Genomic DNA, 14,895 nt, shown 5'->3' with positions numbered 1-14,895 from the left:
AGCACACGCGGCTGGCAAAGTGCCAGCTGCGTGTGCTGCTCTTTATTTCATTAAAATCGGCCCAGCAGTGCCTGAGCGGCACCCTCTGGCGGTAATGGACGAGCTGAGCTCGTCCATACCGCTAAGGTGGTTAATTGTATATTAACAAGTAATTATACAAAGCTGAACTTCGGATACTCAACGTATTTCACGGACCTCAAGAAACAATAATATTGTTCAATTATTCAGGAGCAAATCCTGGCTTAGGGGTTTTTGAACTTTCATTGAAATCTAGAACATACTTAGCCATATGTTATTTGTTGAGGTTGAAAAGACATACCCCAAAAGAAGGGGAGCTGTTGCACGCGATATATTTTGGTATACATAGAGGATCACATGGAAATTTAGAAAATCCATCCATAGATTCGAGGGGGAAAGGAGTCCAGGTGTTCTGGCTATGTGCAAGACCAACACATCTACCACATCACCAGAACACCCTAAATTTACCTATACATTTATAGCTGAGGCCATTTCGGGGTATGCATATTCCCCAGAAATACAGTCGAATTATTGAAAAAATTGTATTCATGCTGATTTGTACAGTGACTGATGTAGTATCTGTGGTGCACACCTCTTCCACCACCAGAACATGTAAATATAAAAAAGCTCCCCGTGCCGCTCTGCATAGCTGCATTAGGCAACATACGATACATATCCAATTAAAAGACGCCCTGGCACGCATTATCTAACTCGAAATAATGTGTGCAGGGCTGTTAACAGGTTAACCTATAGTATCCCCAGTGGACAGATTGTTGGAAACACCAATAGCTTCTTACAGCACTAAAGATGTTGTATTATGAAGTGTACTAGAAAACATCATTTAGAATGGCTGTGTTAATGATTCTAAACACTCATTATAATAACACTTCTGCATCACTGCATCACATACTTACCACCTGTGTTTTGTTACAGCTTCTCCAATCTCTGAAGAACGTCAATTTCACTTACCAGGGCAGGACTATTGTCTTTGATTCCAGAGGAGACGCCAGCACAGGATATGATGTTCTTATGTGGAAACAAGTCGCTGGTGTGGGGATAAATATTACACATTTTGCCGAGTATGACACACAGAAAGAAATCTTTGTCTTCAGTAATGAGGAGAATCAGCACGAGTTCCAACTGTTAAAGGTAAGAAAATGAGTGAACTCTTTACCTAGCTGCAAGTATCTGATTTAAATTAAAGCTGAACCTACATAAATCACTTCCCCGGTTACTTTCTGGCAGATTTGATCACTCTGATCTAATTTGTCAGGAATTTCTTGCACAGCATGTCACCTCAACCATAAGTTTGAGCGATGTTTACCAAAAATTTAAATTATTAATTGGACTGAAAATCTTGATTGATCTAGGGTGGAGGAGGCGCAGTGTAGATAGACAGCCTGCAGTGCTGTGCAGCAATGTGCAGTGCAATGCTGCAGTCCAATCAATTTTCAATAGATTTCATGCTGAAATCTATTGAAAATCAATGTGTTGTGGGTGGTAGGTATAGGTCCCTCTCTGATAAGATTTAGATCAGAGAGGGAGAGATTGTTCAGCCATACCAAGTGGCAGGGGAGGACTGGCCAGGGGGGAAGGGGGGCAATTTCCCCCCAGGCTGCCTCTCATTTAATGATTTAGGGCTGGTACAGTTCCTGGTACATGTTTTTGTATAAGGCAATGTGAACCACTAGGCTGGCCGAGGGAAATCAATGCCTAATTACAGAGTAATTAGAGGGTGGGCAAGTTGGTTAATATAAACAGCATGATGCAGAGCAGAGGCTTGCCTGCAGGGTCCGTGGTAAATTTCTGTCTGATTTCGGGTGGAAATTGGTTGAAAGTATCAATCTGAGATGCTGGGAAATCTTGGGTTGATGTGGTCAATCCAGTGCGATAATCACAAACAATAAATGCGACGGAAACCCTGGCCATTGTAACTCAAAATGTTTTATCTGTCCCCCCCCCCCCCCCCCCATTGCCAGTGCATTATACTTTATCTGTTACCCTGTCCCTCATGTGTCCTTGCTGTATTTCCCATGTGACTTTTGGCATATAGCACGTGGGGCACGTGTGTGATGTAATTCGGGCCCGGGCTGCTGTGAAAATGGGCCTCTAGTTTGTGTTTTCCCTCCAGGCCAAAAGGTCCCAGTCCTCCCCTGCCAAGTGGCAATCCATGTGTTTATGGCCCCAATGGGTGGCAATCTATGTGTTTATAGCCACACCAGGTGGCAATATATGTGTTTATGGCCCCAGTGGGTGGCAATCTATGTGCTTAAGGCCACAACAGATGACAATCTATATGTTTATGGCCACCTTAAAGGGAACCTGAAGTGAGTAAAATTATGTAAAATAAACACATGATGTAGCTACCAATGAATATTACATAGTTACCTTGCCATCCGTTCATCTCAGAGGCTCATCATTTTCTTCTTACAGTGATCCCTTCCAGATCTGACAATATTTTGTCAGAACTGAAATATACCAGTTGCTGTCAGTTATATATCAGCAGCTGTCAGTTACAACTGAATGTGCAAGGTAATGTCCATGTTTCTCAGCAGAATGGAGCTGGTGACTTTAGGAAAAAGTGGCCCTGTGTAATACAATGTAACTATGGGAAGATGGATTTCATTTTAAAGCTCTCTTTCTCCTCTTTCTGACGACACATAAATCGTCACCCTACGCCTTTTAGTTTTCTCTATTTTCGCGATCGAAATCGCGGCCGCTGCAATTTTGCAATTTTTTTATACGCATTGACCCAGTAACGCGTAAAAATGTATGTGTTAATGTTCCTGCACTAGCGGGAATGTGTAAAAATGTACGCAATGCATCCCGCCGACCTCCGAGGTCGGCAAGCTGCCAGCGGGGGACTGGAGCAGCAGTGAGTGACTACGAGGGCACAGGATGGCTGCATGGGGCTGGTAGAAGCCCCAGGTAAGTGAAACTCATTTTTTTATTTTGCTTGGACATTCCCTTTAAGTGTGATGGCATGATGCACAGTAAGGTACTTCAATTCAATTGAAGAAAATGCTGGTTTAAGAATTAATTTTGTTTATCTACTTTTGGTAAGTCATGGAATCTGTTTATGTTTCCAGCATAGAGCTCTTGCCCACAATATCACAAGAGAAGGTGTGCATTCACTCAGCATAGCTATACACAGATAATTCACACACTAGAACTGAAGTTTATCCTACTTAAAGAGAGTCTGAAGCGAGAATAAATCTCGCTCAGACCTCATGGATAGCAGGGGCATGTGTGCCCCTGCTAAACCGCCGCTATCCCGCGGCTTAACGGGGGTCCGTGATCCCCCAAATCCCCTCCGTAATGCGGGGGAGCGCTTCCTGGTCGGGGCAGGGCTAACCGCCGCAGCCCTGCCCCACGCGCATCTGTCAGTGCGTATCTCCGCCTCTCCCCCGCCCCTCTCAGTCTTCCTTCACTGAGAGGGGCGGGGGAGAGGCGGCGATGCGCCGCTGCCAGACGCGACTGGAGGCAGGGCTGCAGCCGTTAGCCCTGCCTCCAGGAGCGACCAAGTCTGCGACCAAGTGTCGCAGTGGGGGGTTTGGGGGTGAAGGGACCCCCGTTTAGCGGCGCTATAGCGGCGGTTTAGCAGGGGCACACGTGTCCCTGCTTACTATGAGCTCTGAAGCGAGATTTATTCTCGCTTCAGAGTCTCTTTTAGAAGAAGTAAGTTGATAACAGGAACATTTCTGCTATATTTTAAACTAGTCGAGTCTTCAAACCAAGAGCTAGAGACCACTCTCTTTTCATTTTCCAGGGCTCTGCCAATAACTGCAGTGAATCCTGGCTTTAAGGTACTTTACACATACATAGGCTTAGAGCAGGGGTCTCAAACTCGCGGCCCACGGGCCATTTGCGGCCCTCGATACAATATTTTGTGGCCCTTGCCGGCAAAAGCTTCCTTATAGTTCGCTTCAGTGCTCCCAAGTAATCTGCCGCATCCCCACCGCTAAATGAGGGCTGCAGAGCCCCCAAATCGCCCGGGGGGCAATCCGCCGGCATTTCCTGGAAGGGGTACAGCTTTCAGCTTCAGCTCTGCCCCTCCTGACGTCAATCGCCGCACGGATCGCCGCCTCTCCCCGCCCCTCTCTGTGAAGGAAGAGTGAGAGGGGCGGGCAGAGGCGGCGATGCGCCGCGATTCTGAAATTCCTAATGCGGCCCAGCCTCATCCTGACTTTGCCTCCTGCGGCCCCCCAGGTAAATTGAGATTGAGACTCCTGGCTTAGAGGGTTCCTCTCTGACATTACTGACCATTTATGGCCATGTCCTTTAATGATCAGTGACATTACTGAGGGAACCCTGGCAAAGGTACTCAGCAAAAGGGAGAACTACCGTATGTCTCCTATATGAACACTCTGGCCCATATGCAATTCACTTCTTCACCTGAGTTTTTTCCTAGGTGATAATTTTAAACTTATCAATAAAATGCTTTTTAAGCCACCAGAAAGCAAGAAAATACTCAAAATAAATTGATACTAACTTTTCACCTACTTTTTGGTATTACAGTATATTAGTTGAAAAGTGCTGGAAAGTTATTTTAAATCGAAGATGAAAAATTATTTCCTAGGAGAAAACTCAGGTGAAAAAGTGAATTGCATATGGCCCTTTGTCTTATGTCTATATGTCTATCATCTTGATAATACAATCCAGGTCCGTATAAATTCTTAAAATGAGTGCCCAATTCCAAGCTCTGTACTAACCTCCCCCAAAAAGTTAATTACAGTGGTAGTTTAATTATTGTGGTCTTTAATTATCCATTACAACTTATATATTTGTATATAACCATGTGTACAATGATTGCAGCATCAAAGGGGAGTGCAATATGAACTAATGCTCTATGAGCAAGAAGGGATCTCCGTCCCCTGGTGATATATGCTTAAATAGGAAAGTTCACTGAGCAAAGATACAGCCCCCCTTCCGATTTGAGAAAGCCTTGGTGGGCAGGGCAAAGCAAATCAGCAGGTCAGGTTAAGACTGTGTTCCCACTTGACTTCCGCATCATGCGCGGCCAGCGGTAGCGGACAGTATAATGTCCACTCTCAGCTGGAGCATGGGGCAGATGTGCTCTGCCATAGGCTTTATGGGGTAATGCATCCGCCTGGCCAGGGATTATCGCAGACTGCACAGAAGTGCAAACTGCTTACTGCCACAGATCCTGCGGATCCACTGCAGCGTGACAAGTGTGGACGGCTCCTATGTTTAACATAGGAGCCGTTCACTCTCCGCTTACCAATGAGCGGGGAATGGACAAGAAAATTCTGTTCTCCACTCTAGTGGGAACAGAACCTAAAGTGAGGGTGAGCGCACACAGAGACCTGGGATGCCGGGAACTGAGGCCAAAATGTCGTCCCAATTGCCGGCAATGGTAAGCCACATGGTGGAGGAGCAGCAAGGAAGTCATGCGACAAATTGTTATGCTGGTTTGAACAGTGGGGCATAGTCAACGCCGAGCACCCAACTTTTTCTAAGGACAGGTAGAGTTGCGGTGGAATACAATTATCACTAGCTGACTACAAATAACATGGCAACTACTCCTCTTTATTGAGTTGTGCTAGTAATTTGTGGTGACGGCTGCCCACATTTATTAATTTTAAAATGTATATTGTTGTTCCCTTACATATTGCTAACATTATTTTTTTCTCATGTTTTTCACATTGTAGAGAATCTATTCCAGATGCTCAGATGTGTGTAGTCCAGGACAAATGAAAAAAACATCAGTAAGCCAACACACATGTTGTTATGAATGTGTTGCATGCCCTGAAAATCACTACACAAATGGTGCAGGTATGTCAAATGATACAATTATGTTTCTCAGTCATTTAGAGGCATATTTATTATTAAAGGAGTCATCAATCGTTTTATACTACCTTTAGATATAGTTACCCGGGGCTTCCTCCAGCCACTTGCAGCCGACATGTCCCTCTCAGCATCTCCGCTCTCAGTTGCCGAAACGGGGTCCCCGCCAATGCAGAGGCCGACCCTGAGGTCACCTTCTACTGCGCGTGCAGTAGTTCTGTGCCTGCGCAGGACACTCGAGCCCACGTGTGAGTGATTGACAGCGGTGCTCATGCAGGCGCAGCAGAGGAGGTCGGCCTCTGCACTGGCGGGGACCCCGGGACGGTGTATTGACAGATCTTGCTGCCCGGAAGCTGCCTTCCTCACTGAGTATCACGCAGGCTAAGTGGGGACATACGGTAAATATTATTTCCCTCAAATATCTACAATCTATCTCTCAAGATAGATTACAGAAACCAATCTCGAGAACCAGTGTGGCCCAGGGGTTGTAATTCGGCACAGAGGTAGTTCAGAAGTTCCTCTTCCTACCCTGAAAATTTGGGGAGTGTAGGAAGTGTGGAAGCTGAGATATTTGGCTGCAATAAGTTGATGGGGATGACGCAGCACGAATGCTGTAAGGGCGTATGCACAGTAACTACAGAGCAGCACAACGTGCTAGGCAGCGCAAGCTGTCATTACACCGGCAGCTGCAAGCGGAGATGCTGTGAGGGACATGTTGGCTGCAAGGGGCTGGAGGAAGCCCTGGGTAAGTATATCTAAAGGTAGCATAAAACAATTGATGATTCGTGTAATGTTCAATAATTTGGACACATTTTTGCATAATTAGATTTATAAATGTGCTTAGAGGTACTTTGCAGTTATCTATTCAAACAAGTACCCAGCAAAGTTCATTAACATTTTGTAGCTGTGGAATGCTGGCCATACGCTATAATATGTTTAGTATATCAGGACGGCTAGATAATGATTCTTTATAGAATCAGATAAACAGCTGACTTGAAAAATATAGTACAGAGGCAGAATAATAGTAATAAAAACATAATATATACACCTATTAGCCACTTTATTAGGTACACCTTGCTAATATGGAGTTGAACACTCTTTTGCCTTCAGAACTACTTAATGTTCATGGCATAGATTCAACAAGGTGGCAGAAATATTCCTCAGTAATTTTGGTCCATATAGCATGAAACAGTTGCAGCAGATTTGTTTGCTGCACATTCATGATGGGTATCACCTGATCAAGGTGTTCTATTGAATTGAGATCTGGTGACTGTGGAGGTCGGTGGAGTACAGTGAACTCATAGTCATGTTTAATAAACCAACTTGCGAAGATGTCAGATTTTTTACATTGTGCATTATTCTACTGGAAGAAGGCATCAGAAGACAGGGTATATTTTGGTCATAAAGGGATGGGCATGCTCAGAAACAATACTCACATAGGCGGGGGCATTTAAATGATCAGCCTGAACTGTTGACGCAGGTCAGGATGAATCCATACTTTCCTGTTGTTTATGCCAAATTATGACTCTACCCACTAAATGTGGCAGTTGAAATTGAGACTCATCAGACCAAGCAACGTTATTCCAATAATGTACTGTCCAATTTTGGTGAGCCTCAATTTCCTGTTTTTAGCTGAAAGGAGTGGCATTTGGTGTGTTCTTCTGCTCAGGGCCGGTTTAAGGGGCCCTGTGGAAAACTGTAGCATTGACCCCCCCCCCCCCCCCCCCCCGTAATTACCCCTCTGCTCCCCGGAGCCCTGCAAGTATAATAGCATGCATAATTACCTATTAGTCCCGGCGGGTGAGCGGGTGGGCAGCGGCTGCACTCTGAGACATGCTGTCTCCCTCCCACTCTATGACCCGGCATGTCATGTGTAAACACACGCCGGGTCATAGAGTGGGAGGGAGATAGCATGTCTCAGAGTGCAGCCGCTGCCCGTCCGCTCACCTGCTGAGACCAATAGGTAATTATGGCTGCTATACTTGCAGGGCCTCGGGGAGCAGTGCGAGCGGGGGGAGCAGGCAGAATGTAGCAGGGTCCGCGCTGCGGGGGCCTCAGCAGAGGTCGGGGCCCCGGGGCAATTGCCCCCTTTGCCTCTATGGTAGCGCCGGCCCTGCTTTGACTCCTGTAGCCCATCATGTGCTTCAAGGTTAAGTTTTCTAGGTTTTCAGAGATGGCATTCTGCATACCCTAGTTGTAACAAGTGGTTCTTTGAGCTATTGTTGCTTTTTGGTCTTCTCAAACAAGCTTGCTCATTCTCCTGTGACACCAACAAGTTATGTTTGTCCACACAACTGTCACTCACTGAATATCTTCTCTTTTTCGGATCATTCTCTGTAAACCCCAGAGATGGTTGTATGTAAAAATCCAGTAAGCCAACAATTTCTGAAATACTTAGACCAGCCCTTCTGCTACCAACAACCATGCCAACTTCAAAGTCACTTAAACTCCCTTTGTTTTTACATTTTGATGCTCTGTTTTAGCTTCAGCAACTTGTCTTTAGATTTAGATGCCTAAAGGCATTGATTTGCTGTCATGTGATTGGCTAATTAAGTTAAAGGGAACCTAAAGTGAAATAAATAAGCCCAGTTTAAGTTTCCTGGGGCTTCTCCCAGCCCCCTGTAGTCCTCCTGATCTGTCATTCTGCTCTGTTCCATTCAGCAGCTGTCCCCTCTAAAAGCTCCATTTGCAACACTGGGCTGTGCGCCTCCTCGATCATGTTTCCATGGCCAGGAGCATTCTTCACTCGTGCAGTTCATGAAAATTGCGACAGTACACGTGCAAACACTCCTGGCTGTGAGGGACCAAGGAGATTACAAGGGGCTGGAAGAAGCCCAAATTAAGTCAAACTGTCCAAGTTTATTTAACTTTAGGTTTCTTTTAAGGAGCAATTGAACAAGTTTGTTAAAAAAGGTGCCCAGTGAGTGTTTATATATATATATATATATATATATATATATATATATACACACAATATCTAAATACAATTAATTTGAAAATCATCTGCAGCAGGGATGCCCAACTCCAGTCCTTGAGTACCGAGGTCCTTGCATATATTTTACACAGTTCAAATTAATTGATGGGACTGAATATGGAAAGGTGTGGTTCATCATCAGGTAGAACACATTTCTCAGTCCGTCCTAAACACTGGCCTGGATATGGCCCTCAAGAACTGGAGTTGGATATTCCTGATCTACAGACAAGTTAATTTAATTTTTAGGGGGAAGAACATAAAGAACATGTGAATTATCATTGAATTTTTGTTCTGCCTAATACAGTAGGTTTCATTTAGCAAAACAAAGAGATTATTTTAGTGCAAGATTTTGTGTAACCTATTACATTTTCCTACCCCTCTAGATATGGTTACCTGTCTTCAGTGCAACAACAAGACCCACTGGTCCCCAGGGAACAGCTCCTTCTGCTATCTGAAAAAGATTGAATACCTGCGCTGGGATGACGGTTTTGCTATTCTTCTCCTCATCATTTGTTTCTTTGGGATTTCTCTTAATCTTGCAGTAGCACTGCTGTTCACAAGAAAATTTGAAACTCCAGTTGTAAAGGCATCGGGAGGCTTCCTTTGCTACATCATATTCGTCTCCATTCTCTTCAGTTTTACCAGTGCAGTGTTTTTCATTGGAAAGCCGGCAGACTTTAAGTGCAAAGTTAGGCAGACCATGTTTGGCATTAGTTTTACTGTGACAGTAGCATGCATCTTGTTGAAGTTAATCAAAATATTGTTAGCTTTTACTTTTGAACCGAAGTTTCAACGTATCTTAAAGTGCCTCTACAAACCATTTACTTTGGTTTTTGCATGCACCATGATTCAGATCACTATTTGCACTGCTTGGTTAGTATTTTGGTCTCCATACACCAAGGAGAATTTCTCTCTGCAAAAGACCATCATCTTGGAATGCGATGAAGGATCTACAGTAGCGTTCAGCATTATGTTAGGGTATATCGCCGTCCTGGCATTCATATGTTTCATCTTTGCATTTCGGGGCAGGAAACTCCCAGAAAACTATAATGAAGCCAAATTTATCACATTTGGCATGTTAATTTACTTCATCGCTTGGATAACATTTATCCCAATATACTCCACAACGTTTGGTATATACTTGCCAGCTGTTGAAATGACAGTTATACTGATCTCTAACTATGGTATTTTGTGTTGTACCTTTTTGCCAAAATGCTATATTATCTTATACAAGCAAGACACAAACACAAAATCAGCATTCCTTAAAATGATCTATAAATATTCATCTAAGAGTGCCAGCACCTTGAATATTAGTCAAGTGTCGTCCAGTTCAATACCATCATCTGAGACAGAGAGCAGTACCACCGTTTCTGATTTAGGAAATAGGCCTTCTGTGAGTTATATAAGTAACAGTTTTTCATTCCATGAGAAGCTTGTAACGGTAGCTGTAGCTCCAACAAAAGCACAGTGCATTAGGAGGAAAAGATTATCAAGTATTTGATTACAGCATTTATTACGGCCATTAGACTGTGTATACTTTATGCTGGACCATAGAGCATTCATTCTGACAGATGCGCTGTCATTGCAGTCAGGGTTCATTGCAGATCCCTGCTGCCACTCCAGACCAGAGGGATGCCATTCACCAAATAACCGTCAATGCAATCCCCTGTGTGGAATAATGCATGCAGTCTGATTCTTCTGCAGCAGACTCAAACAGAACAGGTTAGTGTGAACTGGCCCATGGAAAGTCACTGCAGTCCTTTTTGAGTCCACTGAACAGACCATCAAAATTCAGGGCAGAGGACATAGGGTGAACAAGCCTTTACTATAGGGAAAATACACATCTGCACTTAAATATTATTTATGTATTAAACATTGTAAATACTGGTATATTATACAGGTGTACAAGTGTCTCAATTATCCCTAATGATTAAAGCAATTACTAGACAAAATAACTTACGCGAAAAAAGTAAAAAACTGAATACAATTCTACTTCATGTCACTTTCACACCATTGTACTCTAGCAAGATGAAATTCTATTTTCCAAAGTTTCCAGAAATTATTATTTAGAATAGTGGTTCTCAGTCTGTGTACTGGAGGTCACTGGTATGCCATGAGAATGTGTCAGGGGTCTCCAGCCATGAGCTCTTGTAGGCACCTCAAATTATGTTTTGTTTACTTTTTAATCCTTTAGCAGCAAAATAAAGTAATACTTTATTTGGCTGCAAGGCTGATTTTTTCCTGCTGCTGGGGGAGTATGTCTGGGTTATCTACTGTAATTTTTAACTAAAATAGGACTCTCACTATCCAATTAGCAGAACGCAACTCTGGTCTGGGCCCATTACTCACCAGACTTTCCCCCCACATGTTACCATAATTCCATATCTTCAAGGGTATATTTCTTTTGATCTGATTCCATCATCATTGTTTCTGGCCATTTTGAGAATTCCCTGGTTACAAGCATATAACCCCCATATTGATTGGTCTTCTATAATGTCAACACAGTGAGAGGTAAGATCCCTCCCCATGACAATAGCCAATATGCAGCGGGAATGCAGTGAATTATCTTAGCTGATATTGCAGAAGAGAAGAGGTAAATAAAAAGACCTATTTTTCTTGACTGCAGACTCTCTTTAAGGTAAAAACTCAAATGATTTAAAATGTATGTTACTAGCAAGCACATAAGGTAGGTATCAAAAATGCCTCTAAAAACATCTTGGGATGTATGATAATACAAGGGTACTGGGTCATGGATCAAGTAACCATGAAAGGTCTGTGCAGTCATTCATGCCCAGCAGTCTCATGGCATCACTCCCCAAGATAAGGAATGCCTCATCTCTTAGAAATCTCTGTCCCCTGTTTCCACCCCTAGAAGAAGGAGGGACATGCAGAACCTCAGAAAAAACGAAGACCTGTGGGGTCACTAGAATTGGCCTCCCGTATATGGCCAATAAGGCATGGGGACCCGTTACTGGACTCCAGGGAATGCATATGCTCCTGAAACCTCACTTTAATTGGCCTGGTGGTTTAGATAGAACCTACCGCCAGGGCACCACACAACGTAAGTCATGTAACATGATTGGCGCATGTCAAAAGTGCAAACGATCTGTCGCAAAGGACCACTCTGTTCCATCCTAACCATCTTCATTTGTCTGCATGATATACAATAAACAAACTATTCACAGTGATGGTCCTTCTCTCTCAATTTGTTGATAGTATAATAATGGCAGTTATGCTAATTACCTATTTATGCAGGTCAAAGTATATTCAAAGGAAAAATAAGACACTTTCAGCTGGCTATTTTCTTTTGGTATGTTAGAAGATGCCTGTGTAGCTCATTTATCTAACGTTAATCCTTGTATATTATGGAACTGTGCCAGTAGCATGAGGAAATTGACAGGGACTGTCTCACGTCACGTGTCAACATTTGTAGAACAGGAGCAGGTGAGATACTCCTCCTTGCTTTGCTCCTAATTTCACCAACGTCAAAATAAAATATCCAGATTTAACTGTGTTAGAAAACCTTTTTCTCTGAAAAAACAATTATATTTCTTAGAGGGTGCACAGTATAACACTTATGATTTTAAGGAGGAATAAATAAGGGTCTTGTTTTCATTCTCCCGAGCAGGTTATTCAGTTATGGGAGTGAACTTTTTGATTGAGGATTCATTTAAGGCTCCATCATGACTAGATCTCTCAGGTGCATGACATAATATACAGGGTCTTCTCAAAAAATTAGCATATTGTGATAAAGTTCATTATTTTCTGTAATGTACTCATAAACATTAGACTTTCATATATTTTAGATTCAAATACACACAACTGAAGTAGTTCAAGCCTTTTATTGTTTTAATATTGATGATTTTGGCATACAGCTCATGAAAACCCAAATTTCCTATCTCAAAAAAATAGCATATTTGATCCAACCAATAAAAAAAAAGTGTTTTTAAAACAAAAAAAGTCAACCTTCAAATAATTATGTTCAGTTATGCACTCAATACTTGGTCGGGAATCCTTTTGCAGAAATGAATCCTTCAATGCAGCGTGGCATGGAGGCAATCAGCCTGTGGCACTGCTCAGGTGTTATGGAGGCCCAGGATGCTTCGATAGCAGCCTTAAGCTCATCCAGAGTGTTGGGTCTTGCATCTCTCAACTTTCTCTTCACAATATCCCCCCGATTCTCTATGGGGTTCAGGTCAGGAGAGTTGGCAGGCCAATTGAGTACAGTAATACCATGGTCAGTAAACCATTTACCAGTGGTTTTGGCACTGTGAGCAGGTGCCAGGTCGTGCTGAAAAATGAAATCTTCATCTCCATAAAGCTTTTCAGCAGATGGAAGCATGAAGTGCTCCAAAATCTCCTGATAGCTAGCTGCATTGACCCTGCCCTTGATAAAACACAGTGGATCAACACCAGCAGCTGACATGGCACCCCAGACCATCACTGACTGTGGGTACTTGACACTGGACTTCAGGAATTTTGGCATTTCCCTCTCCCCAGTCTTCCTCCAGACTCTGGCACCTTGATTTCTGAATTACATGTAAAATTTGCTTTCATCTGAAAAAAAGTACTTTGGACCACTGAGCAACAGTCCAGTGCTGCTTCTCTGTAGCCCAGGTCACTTGCTTCTGCCGCTGTTTCTGGTTCAAAAGTGGGTTCATGCTTCCATCTGCTGAAAAGCTTTATGGAGATGAAGATTTCATTTTTCAGCACGACCGGGCACCTGCTCACAGTGCCAAAACCACTGGTAAATGGTTTACTGACCATGGTATTACTGTGCTCAATTGGCCTGCCAACTCTCCTGACCTGAACCCCATAGAAAATCTGTGGGATATTGTGAAGAGAAAGTTGAGAGACGCAAGACCCAACACTCTGGATGAGCTTAAGGCTGCTATCGAAGCATCCTGGGCCTCCATAACACCTGAGCAGTGCCACAGGCTGATTGCCTCCATGCCACGCTGCATTGAAGGATTCATTTCTGCAAAAGGATTCCCGACCAAGTATTGAGTGCATAACTGAACATAATTATTTGAAGGTTGACTTTTTTTGTTTTAAAAACACTTTTCTTTTATTGGTTGGATCAAATATGCTAATTTTTTGAGATAGGAAATTTGGGTTTTCATGAGCTGTATGCCAAAATCATCAATATTAAAACAATAAAAGGCTTGAACTACTTCAGTTGTGTGTATTTGAATCTAAAATATATGAAAGTCTAATGTTTATGAGTACATTACAGAAAATAATGAACTTTATCACAATATGCTAATTTTTTGAGAAGACCCTGTATGTGATGTACACGATATTACTCAGTATTGAGACGCCCCTCCAAATCATTGCATTCAGGTGTTCCAATCACTTCCATGGCAACATGTGCAAGCACCTAGTCATGCAGACTACTTCAGAAAACATGTGTGAAACAACTTGATTAGTCTGCAGAGAAAGCTAAGCTCAACACCTTTAGGATGAAACAGAGCGGAGACTGTGAGCCTGGCCTTCTCGTCCAACATCAATGCCTGACCTCACAAGTGCCCTCCTAGAAGAATGGCCAAAAAGCCCCGGAAGCACACTTGTGTACGTTGCAAGAAGCCTTCCCAGAAGGGCTGAAACTGTTCTAACTGCAAAGAGGGGGCTAACTCCGTATTAACTGAAAGATTAAGAATGGCATGTCATTAAAGTTCAAGTGTGTGTAAAGGTAAGTGTCTAAATACGTTTGGCAAAATAGTGTGTATCAAATGCAGTGTTTTTACTTGCAGTCGTCAATTAAAGTGAAAGAAACATACTGCTATAGAAAAGATAAAGAAAATATCATAGCTAGTCTTGTCTTTGTTGTCCGGCTTGAGTTGTTTACAAATGATCATTTCCTTGACTTTGAAGTGTTCTGAAAAGTACAAGGATATGATGTTTGTGTTAAGTGTTATTAACAAACAACATATGGTAAGTTTTGGTAATACTTAAGAGTATGTGAACGGTCTGCCCACTTCAGAAACCACGTTTTTATGCGGAGCGAAAAATGCTGCTGAGTGTTTGTAAAATGTTATTGCAGGAAACTTAAATGAACTTGTACTGAGGCAACCTACAAGGACAATTTAAGCATA

General features: G+C 42.9%; 1 protein-coding gene across 1 annotated transcript in view; it reads left to right on the top strand.

The window, feature by feature from the left end:
- The window catches only part of GPRC6A (G protein-coupled receptor class C group 6 member A), a 29,525-nt gene extending 18,722 nt beyond the window's left edge, over positions 1 to 10,803 (top strand). Inside the window, exons 5-7 of the mRNA XM_068279465.1 lie at positions 952 to 1,167; positions 5,691 to 5,814; positions 9,184 to 10,803. Of these exons, the coding sequence (XP_068135566.1) occupies positions 952 to 1,167; positions 5,691 to 5,814; positions 9,184 to 10,301 (1,458 nt within the window). The 3' untranslated portion in view covers positions 10,302 to 10,803. The remainder of the gene's footprint in view (positions 1 to 951; positions 1,168 to 5,690; positions 5,815 to 9,183) is intronic.
- The last annotated feature ends 4,092 nt before the right edge of the window (positions 10,804 to 14,895 follow it).

Source organism: Hyperolius riggenbachi, chromosome 4 (assembly GCF_040937935.1).
Source record: "Hyperolius riggenbachi isolate aHypRig1 chromosome 4, aHypRig1.pri, whole genome shotgun sequence".
Classification (NCBI taxonomy): Eukaryota; Metazoa; Chordata; class Amphibia; order Anura; family Hyperoliidae; genus Hyperolius; species Hyperolius riggenbachi.
The sequence above is the reverse complement of the archived record's forward strand: the minus strand, read 5'-3'. Positions and strand labels throughout refer to the sequence as shown.